The sequence below is a fragment of the Mobula birostris genome, chromosome 4 (genome assembly GCF_030028105.1).
Source record: "Mobula birostris isolate sMobBir1 chromosome 4, sMobBir1.hap1, whole genome shotgun sequence".
Taxonomy (NCBI): Eukaryota; Metazoa; Chordata; class Chondrichthyes; order Myliobatiformes; family Myliobatidae; genus Mobula; species Mobula birostris.
Genome location: NC_092373.1, coordinates 106035188 through 106049847, shown reverse-complemented (window position 1 = coordinate 106049847; position 14660 = coordinate 106035188). Strand labels below are relative to the sequence as shown.

The window sequence follows — 14660 nt, the reverse complement described above, 5'->3', positions numbered from 1 at the left end:
GTAAGATGGAAAAGTTCTTAAATGCATTTATTTTAATGCTAGGAGCATTATAAGAAAGGTGGATGAGCTCACAGCATGGATTGATACCTGGAAGTATGATGTTGTAGCTATTAGTTGGTTGCAGGAGGGGCGTGATTGGCAACTGAATATTCCTGGATTTCGTTGCTTCAGGTGTGATAGAATCGGAGGGACAAGAGGGGGAGGTGTTGCATTAGTTGTCAGAGAAAATATTACAGTGGTGCTCTGGCAGGAGAGATTGAGGGCTCGTCTAGGGAGGCTATTTGGGTGGAATTGAGGAATGGGTAAGTCGTAGTAAAAGTTACAGGTGTGTATTATAGACCACCTAATGGGTGGGGGGGGGGGCCAGAAGTGGAGGAGCAAATTTGTAAGGAGATAGCAGATATTTGTAGTAAGCACAAGGTTGTGATTGTGGGAGATTTTAATTTTCCACACATAGACTGGGAAGCCCATACTGTAAAAGGGCTAGATGGTTTGGAGTTTGTAAAATGTGTGCAGGATAGTTTTTTGCAGGAATACATAGAGGTACCAACTAGGGAAGGGGCAGTGTTGGACCTCCTGTTAGGGAATGAGATAGGTCAGGTGACGGAGGTTTGTGTTGGGGAGCACTTTGGGTCCAGTGATCACAATGCCATTAGTTTCAATATAATTATGGAGAAGGATAGGTCTGGACCCAGGGTTGAGATTTTTGATTGGAGAAAGGCTAACTTTGAGGAGATGCGAAAAGATTTACAAGAAGTGGGTTGGGACAAATTGTTTTATGGGAAGGATGTAATAGAGAAATGGAGGTCATTTAAAGGTGAAATTTTGAGGGTACAGAATCTTTATGTTTCTGTTAGCTTGAAAGGAAAGGTTAAAAGTTTGAGAGAGCCATGGTTTTCAAGGGATATTGGAAACTTGGTTCAGAAAAAGAGATATCTATAATAAATATAGGCAGCATGGAGGAAATGAGGTGCTTGAGGAATATAATGAATGTAAAAAGAATCTTAAAGAAATTAGAAAAGCTAAAAGAAGACATGAGGTTGCTTTGGCAAGTAAGGTGAAAATAAATCCGAAGGGTTTCTACAGTTATATTAATAGCAAAAGGATAGTGAGGGATAAAATTGGTCCCTTAGAGATCAGAGTGGACAGCTACGTGTGGAACCAAAAGAGATGAGGGAGATTTTGAACAATTTCTTTTCTTCGGTATTCACTAAGGAGAAGGATATTGAATTGTGTAAGGTGAGTGAAACAGGTAGGGAAGTTATGGAACTATGATGGTTAAAGAAGAGGAAGAAGTACTGGCACTTTTAAGGAAAATAAAAGTGGATAAGTCTCTGGGTCCTGACAGGATATTCCCGAGAACCTTGAGGAAAGTTCGTGTAGAAATAGCAGGGGCTCTGACAGAAATATTTCAAATTTCATTAGAAACAGGGATGGTGCCGGAGGATTGGCGTATTGCTCATGTGGTTCCATTGTTTAAAAAGGGTTCTAAGAGTAAACCTAGCAACTATCGGCCTCTGAGTTTGACGTCAGTGGTGGGTAAATTGACGGAAAGTATTCTTAAAGATGGTATATATAATTATCTGGGTAGACAGGGTCTGATTAGGAACAGTCAACATGGATTTGTGTGTGGAAGGTCATGTTTGACAAATCTTATTGAATTTTTTGAAGAGGTTACTAGGAAAGTTGAAAACGGTAAAGTGGTGGATGTTGTCTATATGGACTTCAGTGAGGCCTTTAACAAGGTTCCACATGGAAGGTTAGTTAGGAAGGTTCAATCGTTAGGCATTAATATTGAAGTAGTAAAATGGATTCAGCAGTGGCTGGATGAGAGACGCCAGAGAGCAGTGGTGGATAACTGTTTGTCAGATTGGCAGCCGGTGACTACTGGTGTGCCTCAGGGATCTGTACTGGGTCCAATGTTGTTTGTCATATATATTAATTATCTGGATGATTGGATGAGTAAGTATACAGATGATACTACAAACGTAAGATAGGTGGAGTTGTGGACAATGAAGTAGGTTTTCAAAGCTTGCAGAGAGATTTAGGCCAGTTAGAAGAGTGGGCTGAAAGATGGCAGATGGAGTTTAATGCTGATAAATGTGAGGTGCTACGTTTTGGTAGGACTAATCAAAATAGGACATACGTGGTAAATGGTAGGGCATTGAAGAATGCAGTAGGACAATGGTTCCCTGAAGGTGGAATCTCATGTGGATAGGGTGGTGAAGAAAGCTTTTGGTACGCTGGCCTTTATAAATCAGAGCATTGAGTATAGGAGTTAGGATGTAATGTTAAAATTGTACAAGGCATTGGTAAGGTCAAATTTGGAGTATTGTGTACAGTGCCGGTCACTGGATTATAGGAAAGATGTCAACAAAATAGAGAGAGTACAGAGAAGATTTACTAAAATGTTACCTGGATTTCAGCACCTAATTTACAGAGAAAGGTTGAACAAGTTGGGTCTTTATTCTTTGGAGCGTAGAAGGTTGAGGGGGGACTTGATAGATGTATTTAAAATTATGAGGGGGATAGACAGAGTTGACGTGGATAGGCTTTTTCCATTGAGAGTAGGGGAGATTCAAACAAAAGGACATGAGTTGAGAGTTAGGGGGCAAAAGTTTAGGGGTAACATGAGGGGGAACTTCCTTACTCAGAGTGGTAGCTGTGTGGGACAAACTTCCAGCAGAAGTGGTAGAGGCAGGTTTGATATTGTCGTTTAAAGTAAAATTGGATAGCTATATGGACAGGAGAGGAATGGAGGGTTATGAGCTGAATGTAGGTCGGTGGGACTAGGTGAGAATAAGCGTTCAGCACGGACTAGAAGGGCCGAGATGGCCTGTTTCCGTGCTGTAATTGTTATATGGTAATATGGAATGAGAAAGGATCTAAAAAGTGTGGATTGGGACAGGTTGTTCTCTGGAAAGGATGTGATTGGTAAGTGGGAGGCCTTCAAAGGAGAAATTTTGAGAGTGCAGAGTTTGTATGCTCCTGTCAGGATTAAAGGCAAAGTGAATAAAAATAAGGAACCTTGGTTCTCAAGGGATATTGGAACTCTGATAAAGAAGAGAGAGATGTATGACATGTATAGAAAACAAGGAGCAAATAAGGTGCTTGAGGAGTATAAAGGGTGCAAAAAAAACTTAGGAAAGAAATCAGGAGGGCTAAAAGAAGACATGAGGTTGCTTTGGCAGTCAAGGTGAAGGATAATCCAAAGAGCTTCCACAGGTATATTAAGAGCTAAAGGAAAGTAAGGGATAAAATTGGTCCTCTTGAAGATCAGAGTGGTCGGCTATGTATAGAACCAGAAGAAATACGGGAGATCTTAAATGGGTTTTTTGTGTCTGTATTTACTAAGGAAACTGGCATGGAGTCTATGGAAATAAGGCAAACAAGTAGTGAGTCACGGAACCCATAAAGATTGAGGAGGTGGAGGTGCTTGCTATCTTGAGGCAAATCAGAGTAGATAAATCCCCAGGACCTGACAGGGTATTCCCTCAGACCTTGAAGGAGACTAGTGTTGAAATTGCAGGGGCCCTGGCAGATATATTTAAAATGTCGGTATCTACGGGTGAGGTGCCAGAGGATTGGAGGAGAGCTCATGTTGTTCCATTATTTTTAAAAGGCTCTAAAAGTAATCTGGGAAATTATAGGTTGGTAAGTTTGACATCGGTAGTAGGTAAATTATTGGAAGGAGTACTAAGAGATAGGATCTACAAGTATTTGGATTGCCAAGGACTTATTAGGGAGAGTCAACATGGCTTTGTGCGTGGTTGGTCATGTTTAACCAATCTATTAGTTTTTCCAGGTTACCAGGAAAGTAGATGAAGGGAATACAGTGAATGTTGTCTACATGGACTGCAGTAAGGCCTTTGACAAGGTCCCGCATGGGAGGTTAGTTAGGAAGATTCAGTCGCTAGGTATACATGGAAAGGTAGTAAATTGGATCAGATATTGGCTCAATGGAAGAAGCCAGAGAGTGGGAGTGGAGGCCTGTGACTAGTGGTGTGCCACAGGGATCAGTGCTGGGTCCATTGCTATTTGTCATCTATATCAATTATCTGGATGATAATGTGGTAAATTGGATCAGCAAAGTTGCTGATGATACAAAGATTGGAGGTGTAGTGGACCGTGAGGAAGGTTTTCAAAGCTTGCAGAGGAACTTGGACCAGCTGGAAAAATGGGTTAAAAAATGGCAGATGGAGTTTAATACAGACAAGTACGAGGTATTGCACTTTGGAAGGACGAACCAAGGTAGAACATACAAGGTAAATGGTAGGGCACTGAGGAGTGCAGTAGAACAGAGGGATCTGGGAATACAGATACAAAATTCCCTAAAAGTGGCGTCACAGGTCGATAGAGTCATAAAGAGAACTTTTGGTACATTAACCTTTATAAGTCAAAGTACTGGGTATAAGAGTTTGAATGTTATGGTGAGGTTGTACAAGGCATTGGTGAGGCCGAATCTGGAGTACTGTGTGCAGTTTTGGTCACCAAATTACAGGAAGGATATTAATAAGGTTGAAAGAGTGCAGAGAAGGTTTACAAGTATGTTGCCAGGACTTGAGAAACTGAGTTACAGAGAAAGGTTGAACAGGTTAGGACTTTATTCCCTGGAGCGTAGAAGAATGAGGGGAGATTTGATAGAGGTATATAAAATTATGATGGGTATAGATAGAGTGAATGTAAGCAGGCTTTTTTCACTGAGGCTAGGGGAGAAAAAAACCAGAGGACATGGGTTAAGGGTGAAGGGGGAAAAATTTAAAGGGAACATTAGGGGGGACTTCTTCACACAGAGAGTGGTGGGAGTGTGGAATGAGCTGCCAGATGAAGTGGTAAATGTGGGCTCACTTTTAACATTTAAGAAAAACCTGGACAGGTACATGGATGAGAGGTGTATGGAGGGATATGGTCCAGGTGCAGGTCAGTGGGACTTGGAAGGAAAATGGTACGGCACAGCCAAGAAGGGCTAAAAGGCCTGTTTCTGTGCTGTAATGTTCTATGGTTCCCATCAGGTTTCCCCTCAGCCTGTGCCATCCTAGAGGAAACAACCCAATTTTAGAAACATAGAAAACCTACAGCATAATACAGGCCGTTCAGCCCACAAAGTTGTGCTGAACATGTCCCTACCTTAGAAATTACTCGGCTTACCTATAACCCTCTTTTTTACTAAGCTTCATGTACTTATCTAAATGTCTCTTAAAAGACCCTATCGTATCCGCCTCCACCGTTGCCAGCAGCCCATTCCATGCACTCACCACTGAATAAGAAACTTACCCCTGACATCTCCTCTGTACCTATGCCCCATCACCTTAAACCTGTGTCCCCCTGTGGCAACCATTTCAGCCCTGGGAAAAAGCCTCTGACTATCCACACGATCAATGCTTCTCATCAGCTTATACACCTCTATCAGGTCACCTCTTGTCTTCCGTCACTCCAAGGAGAAAAGGCTGAGTTCACTCAACCTATTCTCATAAGACATGCTCCCCAATCCAGGCAACATCCTAGTAAATCTCCGCTGCACCCTATCGCTTCGACATCCTTCCTGTAGTGAGGCAACCAGAACTGAGCACAGTACTCCAAGTTGGGTGTGACCAGGGTCCAATATAGCTGCAACATTACCTCTCAGCTCCATCAGAACTTCCTGATTCCTGAACTCAGATTTTGTCCCATCTCCCCTTATAGCACATGACATCGAATCCAGGCAGTATCCTGGAAACCTTCTCCAAAGCCTCTACATCATTCCAAAATAAAAGCCCCAGATACAGCCTAATTAGAGTTTAATAAAGCTCCACCAGAACTTCCTAATTTCTGAACTCAGTGCCTCAACTAATAAGGACAAGCACGCCATATGCCTTCTTTATCATCCTATCAACTGGGCAGCCAGTTTCAGTGAACTATGGATTTAGACCTCAAAATCCCTCTGTAATCAATGGTGTTAATGCCCTTGTGTATTTCTCCTTTACAATTCATCTCCCAAAGTGCAACACCTCACACTTGGCTGTATAAACACCACCTGCCATTTCTCTGCCCATATCTATATCTTTCTGCATCTTTTGACAATCTTGTACACCATCCACAATGGTACCAATCATTGTGTCATCTGAAAACCTACTAACCCACCCATCCGCATTTTCATTGAAGTTTATTTGTGCAAGTCACAAATAGATGAGGTCCCAGTAAAACACCATTGGTCATGGACCTCCAGCCAGAATAAGATCCACCCATCTATTCTCTTTGCAGAATCCAAATAGCCAAGTCACCGTGCATCTTAATCTTCTGGACCAGCCTATCATGTTAAATTCCTTAATAAAATCTCTGAAGACAACATTCACAGCTCTGCCTTCATCACCTCCTTGAAAAGATCACAAGACGTGGACTGACACAAACTATGTTGACTGTCCTTAATTAGGCCATGCTTTTCCAACTACTCATAAATTCTATCCCAAGTAATCCTTTCCAATAGCCTCCCTAGCACTAAACATGAGATTCATTGATCAAGAGCAGTGTTTCCCAAGCTTTTTTAGCCGCCCAATGCCCTCCTAAAGGACTTTCAAAATGGCCAACACCCCCACCCCAAATAATCATCTTCATACTTGCCAATGCCCTTCTTAGGCACATTATACTTCCCATAATGTAAAAACATGTCAACCATATGCTAACATGAGAAAAATGACTCTGCTTTAATTTTTTCTTTGTCTTTAAACCTAGCCTACACAGTACCTGTGCACTGCACAACAGCTTCGATATCAATGTGATCCTTGAGCCTGATGGTTTTCAACAAGAGTTAAAATATCTGGTTCAAGTTGTGACAATAAAAGCCGCAAGTTTCCACACATAACAACGTCCAAGCAGTTTCTATTTTTTGTGAATAAGTGGTTCACTGCACTAAAGCGACTTTCAACAAGGTAGGAGGATGGAAATGCAATGATTTGCAGTTTGACTGTTCTCCAAAGACCAGGAAACTTCATATGACAGTGTAGCCACGTACCACAGAAGCTGACATTTTTTAAAAGCATTTTTGTTTCTTCATCATTCCAAATTTCGATAATTTCTTCTTGCAAGCTCTATTCCCGTTCTGCAAAGAAATGTGTTAATTACCCAGCCCAGAATTTCCAGATCATTCAAATCCTTGAATTGATTCTGAAAATCCTTCTTCAGTGACTGTAGGTGTAAGCAGTACTCTTGCAAATCATTGTCTGTGAAAAAGAGTGCCATATTTTCCATGTAGGGAAACTGTGAGAACATTCTTCTCCCAATGTTTTCTTTATATTTCCAATTCTCCAATAAAAGCAGACTCTGTACCTTTTGCCTGGATTAAATTGAAATTCTAACCCTGCAGTTTCATTTTGTCATACAGATTGGCTAGGTATGCTGCATCTCCACGTAGAAGTTCAATCTTATCAGAAACAGGTTTATTATCACTGGCATGTTACGTGAAATTTGTTAACTTAGCAACAGCAGTTCAATGCAATACATAACATAGATCTTGCTGACACACTAGAGCAAGAGAGATGCAAGAAGAGGACGACTGGCACAGATTTGAGGAAGGCTATCACCTTCATCAAAGAGGGAGGCAGGCCTCTCATAACCAAACAAGCAAAACCCAATCTACTGCTAACGGCCAGGTCCTGGGAGATGAGGGTCGATGGGGGAAGGAGTTTGCTGTTCCCAGATGTGGTGCACACAACCCTACGCCCAGACATTGTACTGTGGTCAACTGAAAACCATCTATTTCTTATGTTCTTATGTAACATCGTATTGATGCACTTTCTGTAGCTTCTGTTTCATAGCAGGATTAGAATTCAAGGCTTCACCTCCTTCAGACTCATAGATACCACACCATACATATTTATCCATCATTAATGGGGCTAAATTAAAATAAAAATTTGACACAAACTGGGCATGCCTTTCAGATGTTGACGATGGCAGTAAATTGACATGGATGAAATGATGGTAGCGGCACGCAAAGGAACTGCAAAGCAAAGATGAAGGCAATCATAACAGTGACAATTACCTTGCCAATGATTCAGATTGCAATCAGAATGTTAGTCACGATACAGCTGGTGTTTGGCAAGCTACCTTTATCTATTCCAGTTAGCACGATTGACCAACCACATAAGGTCTCATAATGTCCAAAAATGGTTCTTGAGCTGAGGTCACTTTGAACACCTCAAGACGAATCCTCAAGTTCAGCAAGTTCACTGATTGGCTCCATTTCACCGTTTGGTTCCAGCCAGCGCTGTATCATGAAACTTGAACACCCCCTGACTTCTAGTTCCCCAAAATAGGTGAGTATCACTGGTCTATAGCTTTTGGGATTATCCCCATCTTCCTTCTTGAAAAATGAATCCCCATTCGCTACTTACCAATCCTCCAAGCTCCAAGACTTTGTCTGTGACTAGAGAGGCCTAAGGCCCTAGCAATCTCATCTCTTTACTCTCAATAATTTGGTGTATATCCTATCAAGACTAGGGGACTTATCACTCTTAAATAGTTTTCAAGATGCCCCAACCTAATGCCAAAATTCTTGTACTCATTGCCCGGTTCCATGAACGCAAGCATGCCACTTGGCTTCTTCACCACTGTCTACTTGTGTCACTACTTTCATCAGACAATGTACTTGTACCCTCTGATCTCTTTGTTCCACAATATACCTCAGGGCTCAGTGTGGAAGTCTCACCTTGCTTTAACTTCCCAAAATCCATACCTTACACTTGCCAGAGTTAAATTTTATCTGTCATTCATTTACAACTTTCCTAATTGACCTACATCCTTTTGTAACTTTCTTCATTGTCCACCACATCACCAGCTTTGTTTATCTCCACAAATTTACCAATCATGCCACTTAAATCCTCTTCCAGATTTATAACCAACACCAGGGATCTCCAAAGCACAGGACTGGTCACGGGCCACCAATAAGAAAAACAACTATCCGCTTCCATCAAGCAGTAGAAGCGTTCCTTCGCAGGTTCAGAGTGGAGCTGGAAAAACCCAGGCTCCATAAAAGTGAGGTACCATCATTGTTTTAACAAGCTTCGGCGAGGAAAGTCGTTAAGTTTATTTTCTTATTTCACTTTTGAAAGAATATGGGGTATGTCTGCAGGGCCAGTGTTCTATCTGGGTGTCAGATGTGGGATTTCAAAGAGACTCCCAGCCTCCCTGATGGCCACATCTGCACCAGGTACATCAAGAAGCAGCTCCTTAGAGACCGATTTAGGGAAGTGGAGCTGCAGCTCGATGACCTTTGGCTTGTTAGGGAAGGTGAGGAAGTGACAGACAGTAGCTACAGGGAGGTAGTCACCCCAAGGCTACAGGAGACAGATAAGTGGGTGACTGTCAATGGGAAGGGTAAAGGCCAGATAGTGGAGAGCATCCCTGTAGCCATCCCCCTTCAAGAATAAATACTCCATTTTGACTACTGTTGGAGGAGGGGATGGGTGGGAGGGAATTGACCTACCTGGGGGGAAGCAACAGTGGTAGTGCCTCTGGCACTGACTCTGGCCCTGTGGCCCAGAAGGGTAGGGAACTGAAGAGGATGGCAGCGGTAATAGGGGCCTCTATAGTTAGGGGGACAGATAGGCGATTCTGTGGGCACAAAAAAGAAACACGGATGGTAGTTTTCCTCCCAGGTGCCAGGGTCCACAACGTTTTTGAACGAGTTCACAATATCCTGCAATGGGAGGGTGAGCAGCCAGAAGTTGTGGTACATATTGGTACCAATGACATAGATAGAAAAAGGGAGAAGGTCCTGAAAACAGAATACAGGGAGTTAGGAAGTAAGTTGAGAAGCAGGACCACAAGGGTAGTGATCTTGGGATTGCTGCTTGCGCCATGCAGCAGTGAGCATAGGAATAGAATGAGGTGGCAAATAAATGTGTGGCTGAAGAATTGGACCAGGTTGCAGGGATTCAGATTTCTGGATCATTGGGACCTCTTCTGGGGCAGGTGTGACCTGTACAAAAGGGACAGGTTGCATCTGAGTCCGTGGGAGACAAATATCCTTGCGCAAAGGTTTGCTCGATCTGTTAGGAGTGGTTTAAATTACTGGATGAGACAGTAGGTTTACAAGTAGGTGATGGGTGTAATATGAATGCTAGGAAGGACAAGCCCATGATTGAGCACAAATGAGAAGGCAGGAGGAGAAGATGGCAGCGTGACGCAGCTCACAGCGGCCACTCCGGTGGTGATGTCTGTTATTTGTCAAGTAGGGTGCCGTGCACAATCCTGATTTGATGGAGACGAACGTGAGAACATAGAGGAACATCTGGCGAAACTTCTGAAATGCCTGCTTTGCTGCTGCTGCTACTGTGTGGTCCAGAATCTCTGGAGGAGAAGGCCCCGAGTCCTCAGCTTTGCTTGTTGCTCGGCGGCTGGGGCGGAGTCGAAGCACTTGGCAGAGAATGGTACTCGGAGAGGCTGTGTCGGAGGCTCGAAGTTTTCGGACGACTCAGTGAGTCCGCTACGGTCAGGTGCTTTCTCCCTTCTGCCTCCTGCGTGAGATGGTGAGTCTATTGGGACTTTGAGACTTTTTTTTTAACTATGTCCATGGTCTGCTCTTTATCAAATTATGGTATTGCTTTGCACTGTTGTAACTATATGTTATAATGATGTGGTTTTGTCAGATTTAGTCTTGGTTTGTCCTGCATTTTTCTTGTGATATCATTCTGGAGGAACGTTGTATCATTTTTTTAATGCATGCATTTCTAAGTGACAATAAACGAGGACTGAGTGTCCTCATAATCTAATCTAATCTAAATACAGACAATGAACGGAGGATACTAGAAGTTTTTTCAGTTATATAAACAGTAAAAGGTGAAATTGGACCACTGGAAAGTGATGCTGTTGAGGTAACCATATAACAATTACAGCACAGAAACAGGCCATCTCGGCCCTTCTAGTAATGGGAGACAAAGAAATGGCAGATGTATTTTAATGGGTACTTTGCATATGTCTTCACTGTGGAAGACACCAGCAGTATGTCAGCGGTGCACGAGAGTCAGGGAGCAGGAGTGAGTGCCATTGGTATAACAAAGGAAAAAGTGCTAGGCAAACTCAAAGGTCTTAAGGTACCTAAGTCACCTGGATCAGGTGGACTACATGCCAGAGTTCTGAAAGAGGTTGCTGAAGAGATTGCAGATGCATTGGACATAATCTTTCAAGAATCACTTGATTCTGGCATGGTCCCAGAGGACTGGAAAATTGCAAATGTCACTCCACTCTTTAAGAAGGGAGAAAGGCAAAAGAATGGAAACTATAGGTCAGTTAGCCTAACCTCAGTGGTTGGGAAAGTGTTGGAATCCATTATTAAGGATGAGGTTTCAGAGTACTTGGAGACTAATGAAAAGTCAGTCAGCATGGTTTCTGTGAAGGGAAATCTTGCCTGACAAATCTGTTAGAGTTCTTCTAGGAAGTAAAAAGCAGGATGGACAAAGGAGAAGCAGTGGATGTCATTTACTTGGATTTTCAGAAGGCATTTGATAAGGTGCCACACATGAGGCTGATTAACAAGATAAAATCTATGGCGTTGCAGGAAAGATACTGGGCATGGATAGAGGAATGCCTGACAGTCAGGAGGTAGTGAGTGGGAATAAAAGGGGCCTTTTCTAGTTGGCTGCCAGTGACTAGTGATGTTCCTCAGGGGTCAGTATTGGGACTGCTACTTTTTACCTTGTTTGTGAATGATTTGGATAATGAAATTGACTGCTTTGTGGCAAAGTTTGCGGATGATACGAAGATAGGTGTAGGGGTAGGTAGTGCTGAGGAAGCAATGTGATTGCAGCAGGACTTAGACAAATTAGAAGAATGGGCAAAAAAGTGGCAGATGAAATATAGTGTTGGGAAATGTATGATAATGTATTTTGGTAAAAGGAACAACAGTGCAGACTATTATCTAAATTTCCAGAAAATTCAAACATCAGAGGTGCAAAAGGGCTTAGGAGTCCTCATGCAAGACTCCCAGAAGGTTAATTTACAGGTTGAGTCTGTGGAGAAGAACGTAAATGTCTTCTGTGGAATGCTCTGCAAAGACTGTGGTGGAGACCACGACCATGGGTATACTTAAAGCGAAAATTGATCACTTCCTGATTGGTCAGGGCATCAAAGGTTATGGCGAGAAGGCAGGTGTATGGGGTTGAGTGGGATCCACAATCAGCCATGATAGATTAGTGGAGCAAACTCAATGGGCTGAATGACCTAATTCTGCTCCTACGTGTTATGGTCTAAGCCAATTTCCATCTAACCAACTCCACCTAGATCCTATGTGATCTAACATATCAGAGCAGCCTACTATGCAGGGCCTTGCCAAAAGTCTTGCTGAAGTCCACATAGTTACCATCTTCTGTCTTTCCCTCATAAATCCTCTTGGTCAACTATTTTAAAAAACGTAATTAAATTCATGACACGATTTTTCATGCACTGAGCCATGCTGACTCTCCTAGTCAATCCTCACCTTTCCAAATCTAGATAGATCCTACCTCTCAAAATCCACAGAGGTAACTTACCATCCCCCAGTGTTAAGACTCACTGGCCTGTAGCTCCCTGGCTTGTCCTTGTAGCTCCTTTCAAATAAAAGCACATTAGTCACCTTCCAGTCTTTCAGTACCACAACAGTGACTAAGGTGAGAAACTGGAAGAATGTGTCAAGACACTAGCAATTTCTTCCTTTGCTCCCTGCAATATCTAAGGCTACACTTAGGGCTATGTCCCAAGGACCTATTAGCTTTACATGCCTCAAAACTGCTAACATCTCAAATTTCGTGCTTTTAAAATGTTTCAGGACATCAGTGTTCTCGGCCCTGAATTCCCCAACTTCCATACCTCTCCACTGCAAATACACACAAGTAGCATTCATTTAAGATCTGTGGCTCCACACACAGGTGACCACACTTTCCTTTCCTAATCACCCGTTTGTTCTTAATATAAAAAAGTTTTTTTAGTATTCTCCTTTACCTTATCTGTCAAGGATACTTTTATGTCCCCCTTTCTCCTTCTTAAAAGTAGTTCCAAACCCCTTATACTCCACAAGGTACTTGCTTGATCCCAGATACCTGACTTGTGCCTCCTTTTTCCTGATCTACGTCTCAATACTGTCACTGGTCTCAAAGTGCAGTCGGACTAACACTTCAGTCATTTGCCCTGCCCGAGTTCTCCAGACGTTCAGTGTTGCCTACACTCTGGTAGAGCCATCTACATAATGCTTGAGACAATTTTCCTCAACATATTTAATAACTTTTGCAGCTAACACTAGTTAAATGGTGATTTTTTTTATTATACATAACATTACACAAGGTAACAATTAAAGCGGCACAAGGATCTGCAAAATTCATTGAAATTTGAGTGAAATGATGAACATTCGTAAGGCCAATGATGTTGTGGAGATGGAACTGGACTCTCTCACAGTGGCGTCTGAAAAGAGGATGCTGTCTAAGTTGCATGCCATCTTGGTCAATGTCTCCCATCCACTACATAATGTACTGGCACAGGAATACATTCAGCCAGAGACTCGTTCCACGAGATGCAACACTGAGCATCATAGGAAGTCATTCCTGCCTGTGGCCATCAAACTTTACAACTCCTCCCTTGGAGGGTCAGACACCCTGAGCCAATAGGCTGGTCCTGGATTTATTTCATAATTTACTGGCTATTACTATTTATTATTTATGGTGCAACTGTAACGAAAACCAATTTCCCCCGGGATCAATAAAGTATGAACGGACATGTACAGTCGTGATTTTCGGGGAAAGTTCTGTGTTTGTTTTTGAACGGGATTAAACGAAGGCCGTAAAGGATTGTTGCCGTCTCCTCACCCGAGATCGCAGTGTCTCCCCAGAAGCCGGACGCGCAGCCTATCCGCACTGTCCCCGGTCGGGTTGCGAAGTGTCGGCTCCCCACACGGTGCGACCTCGGGCCGCGCAGGCGGGACAAGGCTCCGGCCCGGGGCCACCGCAGGTACTTCAGGCCATGCCACCAGTTCCATTGCTTCATCATTCTCATGTCTTCAGCACAAGCGTTTACTCGCACTCAACTGATCAACTTTGACCAATTTCCTCTCCGCTGAACTTTGCTTCAGAAGAAATGAATACGTAATTGCAACGAGGCGGTTTCTCGGTACCACAGCAATGCTATTTTACAAACGATAGATGGCACTCGCAAACTTCGCCAACTAGCTGCCGCAAATACAACTATTCCCTTGCCTTGACCGCGGTTGAATTACTTCCGCAAAATGGCAGGGAAAATGTTTTGCAGGTCTTTAGTTCAGGCGAATTTTCTCCTGAAATTGCCGATGAAAACTGGGCTTAAATATCAATTTGAGTGAAATAATACCAAGAAAATTAACGAAGGATGGTGCCGGGGCTTGACCGGAGTTGTCCCCGGAACGAGAGAAGGTTTTAAAGAGGTATAACTAGCATTATATACAAGCAGGCCGTTACTACTTGGTCTGCGTGAGACTAGAACTAGAGGTCATAGGTTAAGGGGGAGAGGTGATATATTTAAGGGGGTCACAGGGGGAACTTCTTCAGTCAAAGGGCGGTGCGAGTGTGGAACGAGCTGCCAACGGAAGGGGTGAATACCGGTTTGTTTAAGGAAACTGGATAAACACATGGGTGGACAACAACAGGAATTCTGCAGATGCTGGAAATTCAAGCAACACACATAAAAGT

At 43.0% G+C, this 14660-nt stretch overlaps 1 protein-coding gene across 5 annotated transcripts in view; it reads right to left on the bottom strand.

Annotated features, from left to right (window-relative positions):
- The window catches only part of lratb.1 (lecithin retinol acyltransferase b, tandem duplicate 1), a 345236-nt gene extending 331135 nt beyond the window's left edge, over positions 1-14101 (bottom strand). For all 5 annotated transcript variants that reach the window (XM_072255868.1, XM_072255870.1, XM_072255869.1 and 2 more), the window contains exon 1: positions 13806-14101. In XM_072255868.1, coding sequence (XP_072111969.1) covers positions 13806-13992 — 187 coding nt within the window. In that variant the 5' untranslated portion in view covers positions 13993-14101. The remainder of the gene's footprint in view (positions 1-13805) is intronic.
- Between the last annotated feature and the right edge of the window lie 559 nt (positions 14102-14660).